Source organism: Alternaria dauci, chromosome 1 (genome assembly GCF_042100115.1).
Source record: "Alternaria dauci strain A2016 chromosome 1, whole genome shotgun sequence".
Classification (NCBI taxonomy): Eukaryota; Fungi; Ascomycota; class Dothideomycetes; order Pleosporales; family Pleosporaceae; genus Alternaria; species Alternaria dauci.
Window position 1 is genome coordinate 4226098 of NC_091272.1, and position 12769 is coordinate 4238866.

General features: G+C 51.2%; 4 protein-coding genes across 4 annotated transcripts; 1 reads left to right on the plus strand and 3 right to left on the minus strand.

The window, feature by feature from the left end:
• Positions 1-1908: 1908 nt before the first annotated feature.
• On the plus strand, positions 1909-4140 carry ACET3X_001317 (uncharacterized protein; the record flags this gene model as incomplete). Its single annotated transcript, XM_069446595.1, has 1 exon — positions 1909-4140. One exon carries the CDS (start codon positions 1909-1911, stop codon positions 4138-4140), a length of 2232 nt encoding a protein of 743 aa, XP_069311559.1.
• Positions 4141-4674: 534 nt separating this feature from the next.
• Positions 4675-6445, minus strand: ACET3X_001318 (uncharacterized protein; the record flags this gene model as incomplete). The annotated part of the gene is made up of 4 exons (XM_069446596.1): positions 4675-5420; positions 5475-5791; positions 5828-6314; positions 6361-6445. The coding sequence occupies 4 exons, from the start codon at positions 6443-6445 to the stop codon at positions 4675-4677; spliced, it is 1635 nt and encodes a 544-aa protein (XP_069311560.1).
• A 2813-nt stretch (positions 6446-9258) lies between these two features.
• On the minus strand, positions 9259-10868 carry ACET3X_001319 (uncharacterized protein; the record flags this gene model as incomplete). The annotated part of the gene is made up of 2 exons (XM_069446597.1): positions 9259-10235; positions 10292-10868. 2 exons carry the CDS (start codon positions 10866-10868, stop codon positions 9259-9261), a joined length of 1554 nt encoding a protein of 517 aa, XP_069311561.1.
• Positions 10869-11549: 681 nt separating this feature from the next.
• ACET3X_001320 (uncharacterized protein) lies at positions 11550-12269 on the minus strand (the record flags this gene model as incomplete). The annotated part of the gene is made up of 4 exons (XM_069446598.1): positions 11550-11635; positions 11844-11917; positions 11977-12072; positions 12133-12269. 4 exons carry the CDS (start codon positions 12267-12269, stop codon positions 11550-11552), a joined length of 393 nt encoding a protein of 130 aa, XP_069311562.1.
• Between the last annotated feature and the right edge of the window lie 500 nt (positions 12270-12769).

Genomic DNA, 12769 nt, shown 5'->3' on the forward strand with positions numbered 1-12769 from the left:
TCGGCGTCGCCTTTTTCGGAGTGTGTTTGACAAACCTTGTTGGCGCTATCCATCCAGGGTACGACAAAGTATCTTGTCGGGTATACCGATAGTTCCCCAGTACGAGAACCAAACAGCAAACGAAGCGGTCGCCGACCTTGTGACCGTGGCTACAAGTGCTGATGTCGGTTACTTCGCTAAGTGTTCGCAGACCCCGAGGGTTTATGGCTGGAAAAGCCGGCGCCGCCGGTTCGATGTAAGCCCCACCGCCAACCGAGCCCGACATTTTCTGTGCAAATTTCGGAACCTTTACTTCAGTAGCGCTGCTGGTGAAGAATACGCACAACGTCTTGGTTATATTTGCAGTAGATACCCCTTTTTTCATCAAACCAGCTACTCAGCCTCTTGGTTGATCAATCTTCAGTAGTATAGTGGTCAGTATTTCCGCTTGTCACCTTCACAAGGCAACGCGCGGGAGACCGGGGTTCAATTCCCCGCTGGAGAGTATCTTTTTGGCAGTCTTTTTGCCATCTTTTGGTTGTTCTGCCTCGAAAGGTGGTGGACTTGAAGGGATATACATGGGCGCACGCTCTGATTGGCCGGTGAGAACTGGCCTCTCATTGGCCAAGGCGCTGAGGTAATCACCCGTCGCGGACTAGTAGCTTTTTGCACGTGCTCACAGGACCGTGCGCGGAACAGCGAGAATCAGAGACGACCCGGATGAAGCTGGAGAGCGAATGCGACCAATATCACCGAGTTGCTGAGACATCCCATCGATATATCGACGATGGGTTAGAAAGAGTAAGAAACTTTGACGCAGGGAAATCGACATCAAGATGCAACATAGACCGCCGCTAGAGCATCAATACATGGAACTACGACCATAACCACGCCATACAAGGAAAGAAACTGAAAACCCTACCCGGGAGACTACCTGGGAGCGTTCTATATCTACCGTGTATGGCGTGGTGCAATGCATGCAGTCTCGACAGCTTGTCGTATATGCATTACCTCCTAAGTTGGTAGATGTGAATAACGCGGAAGCATGGGGGAGGACATCGCAGTGAACCAATGTCATGATAGATCACACACTCATCTAGAACGCTTCGGCAAGACCGCTCCCGAAAATCTCGACTGCTCGGCACTCGAGTTACATCTAGGCACACGGGTCTTCAGCTAGCGATATCGCACCATGATTGCATACTCACTGTTGCTGTATTTTCCAATATTCTCATTCAGTACAGGAACTATACGTGCATTTGCGTTCGACATCTCAAATTGTGCTTCCAAAGGAGTATCATTGTCAATTCTCGCTACACTTCTCAGATCTTGCCGGCTACGTTCTGTTGATTTGATAAACGTGCTGATGACAAGTAGACTGGGGTAGTAGTGACTCTTCAGTGTTCTCTAGATGCTTGTAGCAATTTTTCACCGATCCAACATTTCGGAGACCCCACAAGTCCTTCCAAGTGAAAGCCAAGGGCCTTGAACAATTCCGTTGCCACCAGACACACCTGAATTACTAGGCAGCGCTCTGTCAGTAGTCCGAGCACGAGCTTTACTCATGCCTGGCTCGAGCTCCCAGCAGAGCTTCGCACACTCGTCTGTATATAAAAACCCATTTTCTAGCGGTTACCTCCCAACACACCAGGTTGATTCTCTACTTCCAATCACTGCAGACTTCCAGTTCCTCGCTCAAGACCAAATCACCCTTGCACACCCTACGAGTAACTTGAAGGCTTCACCCATTTCTATTTCTGTAGTTCACAGGTCTGTCTTACCGCGAAGACATGTGTTTTGAAACAACTGACACTTCGTCTCAGATACATCCTTCTACAACCCTGTTAAACGGAGGCATTGGTCCCAACTCTGCTGTCCGTTAAGAACACCGTCCCAGAACTCGAGTTAGTTGCCCACGTATTGAGCAACATGTCTGCTACAACAAACACCACATCCGGCTCTGCCGCCCCCGCCAACAACACCGACACTTCTGTCGCGCTGAGCCAGGAGGAACCTATGCCGCGAAAGGCTACCGAAGTAGAGGCCAAGCGTGTTGCTACTGTCGCGACCCAGGAGAAGCTCGAGGAGGAGTTCCCTTTCAAGAGCCGACGATTAATACTCAAGGACAAGCCTAGCCGACCTACACATCGCCCTGCCAAGAAGAACCGCAAGCCACTCTCCCCTCCTAGCAACAAAAATCACGACACCCGAACAGCTACGGTAAAGGCCAAAGCTGTAAATGAGGAGAGAAAGGAGCTCGCCAGTTTATCGGTTCCTCGTCCGAAACTCAACTACGACACAATCGTTGAACAGCGCGTGGTCAATGGTACTGTTGAGCCCATTACTGAGCCTGTATGCTCTCAGCCCACCTTTGTAGTGAGCAAGTCACCTTCTGTCTACGAAGATATCGCCGAGTCCCACGACACGCCTCAAGCTGCCGCCTCTGATACCAGCACTGACTCTGATCCGGTCGCTGAGTCTGACAAAGATTCAGAAGGAGACGTTCCTCAGCTGATACGCGCATCTTCTACAGCTAGTCAAGGTTCTGACTCACTTGGCAACGCTATTGACCTTGCTGAGGCTGCCAGCGCCATGGAATTACTCCACGAGTATGACGATGTCTTGATGACCGATGTGGACGATGAGCCGCCGCTTCCAAGCTTGGCGAAGGAGGTGGCCGATAAGACGCCCCTGTCTATCGAGACGGTCTCCGGAGCTTGTTCTTGTTGCCCTTCGTCGATACTATCGATGCAAAATGCGGCTCTCTATCCATTGCGTCTGTCTCGCGATGAGGAGGCAGCACTCGTCTCAATGCACGTTGCTCCAGTCCAGATTCCGGTCACTGTATCCAAACAGCAGAAGCTTAATAAGACCGAGAAGAAGGTCGCCAATGCTCCTGAGATTCCTAAGGAGGCGGGTCGGAAGCAGCCCGAGCTCGACACCGCAAGGACCACTACTGGTGTTGTCGACATTATCACTCCAGTGGACGATGGATACGTTGCGACACTCTTGAATATGCCCAATGGTTCTGGCATGACTAAAGAGTCCCGTGACCTTCACGAAAAGCTGATCGCGATGCATGTCGCTCCTCTCTCAGCCCTGATCATTGCGCCAAAGCAACAAAAGACTTCGAAATCCGAGCGAAAGGCTACCAAAGCTGATCAAAAGGCACCTGTATTGGAACAGACGGACGAACCCAATTTCGTTGCTTCTCTTCTCTCCAAGCCCAACGGCCCAGGTGAGAGCAAAGAGGCTCGCGATCTTCACAACGCTATCGTGCGGATGCACATCGCACCGTTTGAGCTTCCATTGTCTCATCAGCAGCAAAAGAAGGCCAAGGAGGCGAAATCTGCTGAACACGTCGGTGCCAAATCTATCCATGGATTTATTGCTGTCGACATGTCGGCGTCTGACAAAAAGATTATTGTTGGTGACGACCAGACATTCGTTGTTGCTGAGCTGATTGCGGACGAATTCAACCACGAAGAGGACACTCTCATCGAAGACGTCTCCAAATTTGACTCTTCTGCTTTCACTAAGGCCAAAGATGATCTTCAGCAAATCACTGTTCAGGTTAAGAACACCATCGAGGAGCAGACTGCAGTCATTCCTGATGACAACACCCCAGTAACTCCTCTCATGTCTGACCCCGACCTCTCTTCTTCCAGCTCAGACTACCAAAATTCAACAAAGACTTCCTCCCACTCCCCCGTGGCATCTACCCTCGATTTTGTCCGCCGCAAGGCCGAGGAAGCGCGCACCACCTTCCTTGGGAAAGTCTCTTTGGAAATGTTCATAAACACACTCCACTTTGAGCTATGTGACGGAACTACCACCAAAGACGACGTCTGCGAGGCCTTTTCCTCTCTTGCTGGTCGTCCCACTGCCGATCTGGAATCAATCAAGACTCAGCGCAAGATCAAGCTAGGCAACACTTCACTTTATGGCTTCCTTCATCAACTCGACTTTGACAACGACGGAGTTACGTTCATTGGTAAGGTGATAAACGTTTACAACGAGACGGCCAAGAACGAATTAGCGTCTTCCAAATTGGACGTCGCCTTCTGGCTTGCAGAGTCATCTCGAGACGAGGATAGTCGTCAGAGTCTGTATTCGCAGCGGGCTTCTCAGATCGGCGGGTTTCCACATGTTAATGCATAAGTCACGTTAGTATTCACGATCGGGCTCGAGTGTTGAGTATACGCGATCTAAGATGCAGTTTTTGATTCTGTTGTTAGTTCAGGATTCTTTTTCCCTTTCCTTTTCTTTTCTCTATCACTTGTCATCATATCGCTATCATTACCACTCGGTATCGAAGCAAGTCTTTCACATCGGTCGAGCTTATAGGCTTTGACTCACCTGGCACCAGGTTCGAGTTGGCTTTTCGCTCCCTACTGTGGGTGCTTGTCTGGGTATCTCGAGAGGGAGGTGGTACTTGTGACGACGAAGCCATTGAACTACAAACAGAAATTTAGCTATGAATCCAATGTAAAACTTCGAATTGCTTAGCCAACTTCCAAATGAACTCAGTGGTACATGTGTGGTTGACATGTGTCGCTTTTATAGCGGTATGAAGTTCACTGTGTGCATATTGAAGCCAAATGCGTTATTTGCGTTCATCATTTCGTTCATATTCATTTAGCAACACTACTTGTGTACGATGCTATAGACTGTCCCATCCCACATGTGCGAGGTTTATACCTTCTGCTCAACGCGGTGGTTGTGTGTCTCAGCACCACCAGCATTCTCCATCTCGTAGGTAACAGCCTTCTCGCCCTCATTGTCCAGCATATCAGCCATACCACCAGATCCCTTTGTGAGTTCTGCACCCTTGCGACCGATAAGGTACCAAGGAAGATTGAACATCTCGTCGAGCGACTCGAGCGACTTTCCAGAAGTCTCGGGAAGGAAGAAGTAGACCCAGAACAGACCAATGGCAGTAACGCAAGAGAAGAACAGCATAGTACCACCGTGCGTCATGGAGATGAACATGAGTGGTACAGCCTTCGAGTTACCGTACTGGTTGACAAAGTGGAACGTCATGGCGATGGAACCACCAAGCGCACGCAGACGCAGAGGGTAAATCTCCGAGTTGATGAGGTATTGGATCGAGTTCCATCCCAAGGCCCAACCGAAACCAGAGAAGTATACCATGACGATTGCGCCCATCGCTGCGTGCTTCTGGCTGGAGGTTTGGGGTTCGCCGTCAGCGACACCAGTGTCGATGAGTAGGAAGATGGCCATGTAGAGCATGGATACAAGTTGTAGTGTGATACCAGTAGCGAGGGAGCGTTTGCGGCCGAGGAAGTCGATGAGGAAGAATGCACAAAGCATGGAACTGACGAACTTGACGACACCAAAGATGGCCGTCGCGAAGAGCTTCTCGTTCTGACCGGTCGTGCCCATCATAGCGAAATACTGGGGAGCGTAGATGGTGATGCCTATTCGTTCAGAGTCAGCGTGTGTTGGATGTTTGTGCTAGTCGAGGTACATACTGTTTGCGCCAGACCACTGTGATAGCAGCTGTGACATGACCGAAAGCTGGATACGGTAGAGGTTGGCCTTGCTGGCGAAAAGCTCACGGACTGGTCCGAGCCATGTAGTGCCCATGGTAGCTTCGCGCTCGCGGTTGAGCTGGTCGTTGATGTCCATAATCTCCGAGGTAACGTAGGGGTGGTCAGCAGGAAGGTTACGGAGGAGCGCAAGGTTGTCAAGAGCCTCCTCGTGGCGGCCGACCTTGATCAGCCAACGAGAGCTCTCACGGGCGAACCAGGAGAGCGTGAAGATGATGCCAGCGAACATGAGGTGCATGCTGTTCGGAACGAGCCATTAGGCGTCAGTGGCAGACGAGATGTGAATGGAAGAGCCCCAGGATGCGAAGTAGGCAAGCATGATGTCAATGTAGACTGAACCAGCGAAAGCGCAGACACAGAGACCTCGAATGGCCCTGGGTGCTGTCTCGGCTAGGTATGTCGGTGCAACGACGGTGGTCTGTCCGATACCGATACCAGCAATGAAGCGGCCGGCGTAGATCTGTCCGACGGAACCAGTAAGAGAGCTGGTAAGGAAGATGACGATGCCGATAACCCAGATGAGACATAGTTGTCGAGTGGCCCAAAGGCGGCCGATCTTGTCAGTGATGAAGAAAGCAATCAGGGAACCCAAGATGGAGCCCATTTGCACCATGGATGTGATGTTTGATAGAAGCTCGGCAATCTCGTGCTCGCTCTTGCTTTCGTCATCAAGCCCGAACTTGCGCCTGAAAGGGTCGAGTTCGGATGTAGTACCAATGAGACCCTCGTCGATACCACGAGCAGCGCCCATGAGTCCAAAGACTACAGATGTCAGTTTTTGAGCGCATTGGACGATGCAATGACTTACCAAAGACACCATACCAGAGACGCCAGTTAAGGCTCTCCTTGGGGGTGTCTTTCAGGTTCTCCTTCCAAGGGTTTAAGACGACCATGATGGGCAAAGTTTGCAGTGATGGGTCGAGTTTGGGATGGGATTGAGCTGCTCCACCTACGTCTGTCGAACAGGGAGGAAAGGCAGTAAAGCCCAAACATCCAGGAAGGTATGGGCGCCTCTTATACTGAATATTGGAAGCGATGGTGGGGTATGGTATGCGGAGACCCTAGGTGCTAGGACTGCCAAAGCATGCCATCCATGACACCCCCCAGACTAGAGCCTACCCCGGAGGCCTTACTCCACGTTCGTTCATCGCCAGTAGCGGTCGGCGTCGGTCTTCCGAATAGAGAGACGCCGGATGACCTTCCTGATCCCAACCGTGATTTCCCTCAACGTTGGATAGGTCGTCCCGTGTCCTCGGCATTGCAGGCGTTGGACCTAGGCCTTGCGCAGAAAGCGGACCGCTGATCGTCTGATCAAAGACCGATCAAGCGGCGACTCCTTCACGTCTCATGTCCACGACATGAGCGCCATCTGCACAATGGTTACATGCCGCCCAGCAAATGGGCGGAAGGTTGGCAGGCTTGAGTGGAGAAAGCTTCCTTGTTTGTGTGTCTTGTGGAGCTTGGGGCCGAGCTGGCCACCAGTCAACAACCCGGCCACTGCACACCGGGAACCCCGCATTATCCCCCAAACGCTCTCGTGTCCCCGTACTAGCTGACAGTCAAGGCAGAGAAGCTTGTCAAGCTCTGGTAGTGCCCGAAGAACAGCCGGCAATGCGTACCGCATGATTGGCTGGACGCACCGCGGGAAAATTCTCAACCAGGACAGATTGCTACCCTCTCCTGATGATGCCTCGCAACGAAGACGCTCGCCGGTATATTAATCCCCGAGAGCAGAATATGTCGGAGCAGTATTTCGGCATTTGCGACTAACGTCTAATGGGTGACACCTCGTCTCGCGGCGGTGTGTTGACAGCCGCTGCCGGTCCAGCTCCTTCAGCCTCCTCTGCTAGCGCCTGTTTCCCAACTTCCTCAAACGGCATGCCGTCCTGCAAAGGCTCGTAAGGTAACGACCCCAGTTTTAGACGTTGATACACTGCGTACGCAAGTCTGGATAAAGCTAACGATGCGCAAGTGTAAAGTCCGCTGGTTCTTCGGTCGCTCTGGTGCCAATACGAGTCCTGGTTGCCGGTGCCTGTAATAAACGTGTAGCACGATGATGTGACCTCTTGGCTGCGTAACCCCAGAGTCCGACAGAGAGTTCTTGCAGGCAGCGGCACACACTGACTCGACAAACCCACAATGGCAAATCTGACATTTCCAAGCGCTCTGGCTGGACTGTGTTGACAAGAGCCCAGACCGCCGGAGTTCCCTTCTCCGCAGCGCTATGCAGTCGTAGTAGTGCATCTTATCATGCGATGCAAAAGAAAACCCAAGCCTAGAGACATGGTACGTTCGCGTGTCTCGGCTGGAGCTCCGAGTGTTATCGGGGCGAATGTAGGCGCTTTAATTGGTCATCTCCACACACGCACTCGTTCTGCGTCCGTGGAATGGTCTGTGAAGACCAAGCACGCCATGCCTTGACCAAGGGCTTGTAGACAGCACAAGCCGTTACGCCAAAAAACCGTAGATTGCTTGACTGAGACGTCAGCAAAGTCAATCTCTTACTACCTTGCATCTTTCGTAGACTTCGTGGAAATTGCATCCTCTTCGCATGACCGTAGCGAGATTCTCGAGGGTCATGTGGCCTGCTTCTTGATCCACAGCGGGCAAGGCTTATCGGCTGGTCGGCCATGGCCGTGGGTCCAATCCTTCAGCTCGCGTATGCTGTATAAAGATGGATGCTGTTGAGAATCCAGGATGAACAGGGGGTCGGAAGTCGAAATGAACGGGACGCGTGTTGATGCGATCTTATCTTCCAGGTTCTACTAAAGGCTAGGTCGCCCTCAACAAACGTTGCTTCGTACAACACGTTTGGACATCTCGTGTGTGGGTGTGCCTACGGCGGCAGTGTCGCAGCAGTGGGTGGGTACGGGTACAGACGCTGACAAACGCTTCACAATAGATTAGCGGCGTCAAATCGTATCTGGAGTGAGAAGCACGCACCGTGGAGCTCATAGTGGATATTGACCAAGACGCCAATGTTGGGGATGGCCCCATTTATACGTCTTGGACGCATGTTAACTGAGTCAAGCCATGCGGAGAAACAGATTCCGGGGTACGAGGTGGGTGTGTCACTCATACAGGACGCCTGAGGGTCTTTCACGGCTTTTCGGACCTTAGCCTCTTAGGTGAAGGTGTGTCGATGGAGGATCTGTAGGATCACAGAACCTTGGAAGTGTCGGTGTGTTGGCATCGAATGAGATGCCGAATTGCATGTGGACAGCCTGGAACAGGAAGAGCGTAGGCAATGTCACACCACTGAAGAGCACGCACTATGGTAAAAGCAAATCCCCCGTAGGATCTCTCATGTGAACGAATGAGAAAACAAAGACTTCACGTGCACTGGAGAACGTGTAGCCGAAGTCGAAGATAAGCAGATCTGCACCATCTTCAAGCGAGGACCTCACGACGCCATCTGTGACTCATTAAGCCATAGCTGTACAGCTAACGTATATCGAAAGGTCAGATCTATAAGCCAAGAGACTGGTGTTATCCAGTGTCTTCTTTACGCTGTTGATGAATTTACATTTTCGTTCAATTGACATTGTTCCCGGTATTGCCTCATCAGATATTCATCGCCAAACAAAATGGGTAAGCAATGGCCTCATCTCGGTAAGATGGCGACATGACTGGACTAGCTCGATCTATAAATTTGACCCGGCAATGAACTGTATGACACTGCTTTTGGGTCACTCTTCTAGAGAGCTCAGTCCTCGTCTATTGATCCTTCATCAGACTGATCCAGCATATCCCGACCTACCAAATCATGCGCCTCTCCTCCTCCTTCTCTCCGTTCCTTCGACGCCAACTCCCGGTAACAACGCTCCCCGTTCTTTCCATGCTCATGGTACCGCTTACACCACGCGCCTTCCGTACTCTCTTCAATCTTTAGTGTAAGGTTCCTCCGACACATGCGCAGACTAGTCTGCATGATGTTGAACAGCAGGTCCGGGTGTAGATCGAAGCCCTCCCTCCTCATATGTCCGATAACCTCCTCGGCTTTATCGCCATGCAAGGCCAAAGCGTCGGCCCAGAGCAACCTCGCACCACATTTTGGAGATGTAGACTTGTAGAGAAGATTTAGAAGATCGGTGTTGATCCATGTGACGTCTTTCTCGAGCTCTGGGTCTGTAACGACAAGATTGTATTCCTTTGGATTTGCATCGAATTCCGAGGGAATACAGTAACCCCTCGCCAAGGCCTCCTGCGCTTTACGCTTCCGCCGGTCGAGAGCGGGATTTGGGCGCCAGGTCTGGTTTTGGGACTTCTGCTGGTCTTTCTTACGCACTTCATGAAAAGCACGTATCCAGGTATCAGCTATCATGTCACAAAGATCCCATCGCTGGTTCTGGTAGCAGAGGATGTAAAGCTGTGTGAGGGCTTTGGCACTGTAGGGCTGGGCGTGACCAGGATCGGAGGCTTTGCTGAGCCTGGGAAGGTCAACCAAGGTTCTTTTGGTGTTATCGAGGACGTCTAGAATGGCGTATACGTCTGCATCGGCTGCGAATTGGGCAGGGTCTGCGGCGAGAGACGGTACTGGTAGGATTTGGAAAGATGGAGACTCTTCGTTCTCTTCATCCACTTTATCCATGGAAGTTCTAAACGAAGATTTGTTCTTGGGTGGGCGACCTCTCGGTTTTGGCAGGAACTGAAGATGGTCTTGTGTTTTGTGTGAGACGTACGCTAGGTAAGGGTCAGTCAATCTACGCTCCATTCAATCTTGCATGCTTGATACCTACGCGGGTCGCTTGTCAGGAATACTTTTTTATCGTCTCTATGGTCCACTGAAATCTGATTAATGAGCATGTCAATGTCGCTGCCCTGTATAGCATCGTGATGCTGAGGCTTCAGGATCGTTCGTCCAGTACGAGTCGTACCCGGCGCTGGCTGTCCTAGTCGCTGAGGAAGCTCATCACCTTCGTCGCTGTTGCCGCCATACGGCGGGGTCGCATGGGAATGCGGACTCAGTCGATCTAGTCCCATATTAATCTTAAACGTGAGCTTCGGAGTTGCTCCGTTCTGTAACGCCCCAGGCGTTGGTGTCGCAGACTGCGAGGATCTTCCTTTAGCTTCACCACGTCCACCGCTGCCACTTTTCGCGCTGCCGCGAGGGCGTCCCGGCCTCTTTTTCCCTGTCATGGTCTTCTGTTTTCCCATCGGTTCGTTGGCTGTAGAGTGAGAGGTGTCAGTCTGCAAAAAGATGGACGAGTCGCTGTAATCAAGACTAGGTTGTGGTTTGGACAGAGGCGGTAGTTGTGTTACAGTCGAAGGTTTCCTGTCATGGATGAGATCCTGAGAGGGTTCTTTGCTGGTCATAGCGCTGAGCCGTAGTGAATGTGAGCGATGATCGCTTAATGAGTCTAGTTACGCTAGGTAGCGGTAAACAATAAGGTGAGGTTGTGGGTAGAAACCAGTAAAATGTGCACGTAACCGGTAAGAGAGGAGAAATTATAGCTGCATGGGACCTGCCGATGTGGTGAATACCAGTCCGACAATGAGAAAGACTGGGCCTTTTGAAGGACTTCACCTTGGCAGATACATCATCCAAGGATATTTGCCATGTGTATCCGTGCATCCTTTTACTTGCGAATTCTCTCACTTGAGAGAACCTGTTATACGCGTATTGGTGGTAGAGAGGTAATGGAGCAATGACAAAGTACATTCTGAGACTGCCCAGGTGAATTCTCGCAATCTGGAGAAATTTCTGAATTGAAAAGTTCATAGCCGGCAGGTGACATGATAAGTGTATACTTTACCGTAAGTATTGCAGGCCACACCAAAGGATTAGGAAGGCACAGCAAATTGTATGCTAGGAAGTGTTCCATATAAAAATCGAGAAGGGTGACGGTCAATATATTTTCCAGTCGTCTCAACCATCCTGTTAAAGGTCAAGTGGGAGACCCAACGAGAATGCACTCGCCGCCGCCTCCCACTTTGCATGAACTCGTTCTGCTCTCAAGACGCATTCCTCACAGAAGATAACGTCAGCCCGCTTCATCAAAAGGGGGTGAGCACCATCTTTGTTACAGGGCCAGTCATCGCGGCAGTTGCGAACACAGTTGGATGAAGCTGCGGACCAGACCCTGTGGCCACAGCCCAAATTGTGCGCGTAGCGGTCTGAATTAAAGAACGGGCTGGCCAACAGGACTTCAACGCCAATGTCTGGGACCCGAATAGCTGCCACTATCTCGCCGCGTGTAAGGCCGAGACAGCGTCGGGGCATGGCCACGGGACTACGTGACAGATCGTCGGAGGGTAGTCGCATTCTTATATAGTTGTCCCAAGGTATACCTTTGCAAACCTCGCAGTAAAGGAAGTCAGGGCGCTGTACCTCGGTCAAAGGTTGGAGGTCGTCGGGCGTCCGACTGAGAGAACAAGTTAGCGGTTGGATTGACTTGAGTCGTGGGATCCATCAAGATCATACAAGAGGGAGCTTTGGGCAATGTTGATAGTGTCTTGGCAATTGATGCCGCAGCGTGTATCCCCTCCATCGATAGCGACGATATGACCGCATTTGAGTCTGAATATGGGTTATGAGGTCAGTGTATGTCTTAAATGCAGTCGGAAAAGGGAAACTCACAGATGGAACATGCCAGGTCCGTATTTACCATCATCGCGGAATGTGTTAGTACAAGGCTCAATGGTGAATGGGACCTGCTGGTTACTCGCGGGTCCCTCGTAGCTGGCTTGTGGTAGATTAGGATTCTGATACTCCATCTCAAATTGGGTTTAGGGTAGATGGGCGAAGATTTGGTGCTCTTGAAAATCGCGTCCGAAAGTTCTCCTGATTCAAGTTCCACTATTGTTGTCGGACGCGCAACCCTGGAGAGCTCGAAGGTCCTTGGCTCGAAAACGCTCACTGGTCGCGTGGGGCGACGTCTACACCACGGTGAAGTTGAAGGTGAATTGGAAAATCGCACAAAACACCTGGACTCACCTAACATTGCTATTTCGCGGAGTCTTGTTCTTGCAACAACCTCCCAACACCACCGGAAGTCGCAATGGCAGCAGGTCAGAATGAGTTCGTCCGGGAAGGCTCCTGCACGACGACGAGCAGCGAAGATGTACTGACAGAGACATGACCACGTCTGTCATTTTCACAAAACTTGCTTACTATGTTAGATGCAGTCACAACACTCGGTGAGGCAGTTGCCCCAGCCGTTGTCAAGAGCTCTTTCCGTGCGGATGTCCATGACGTAGGACCAGATACTCTCGAG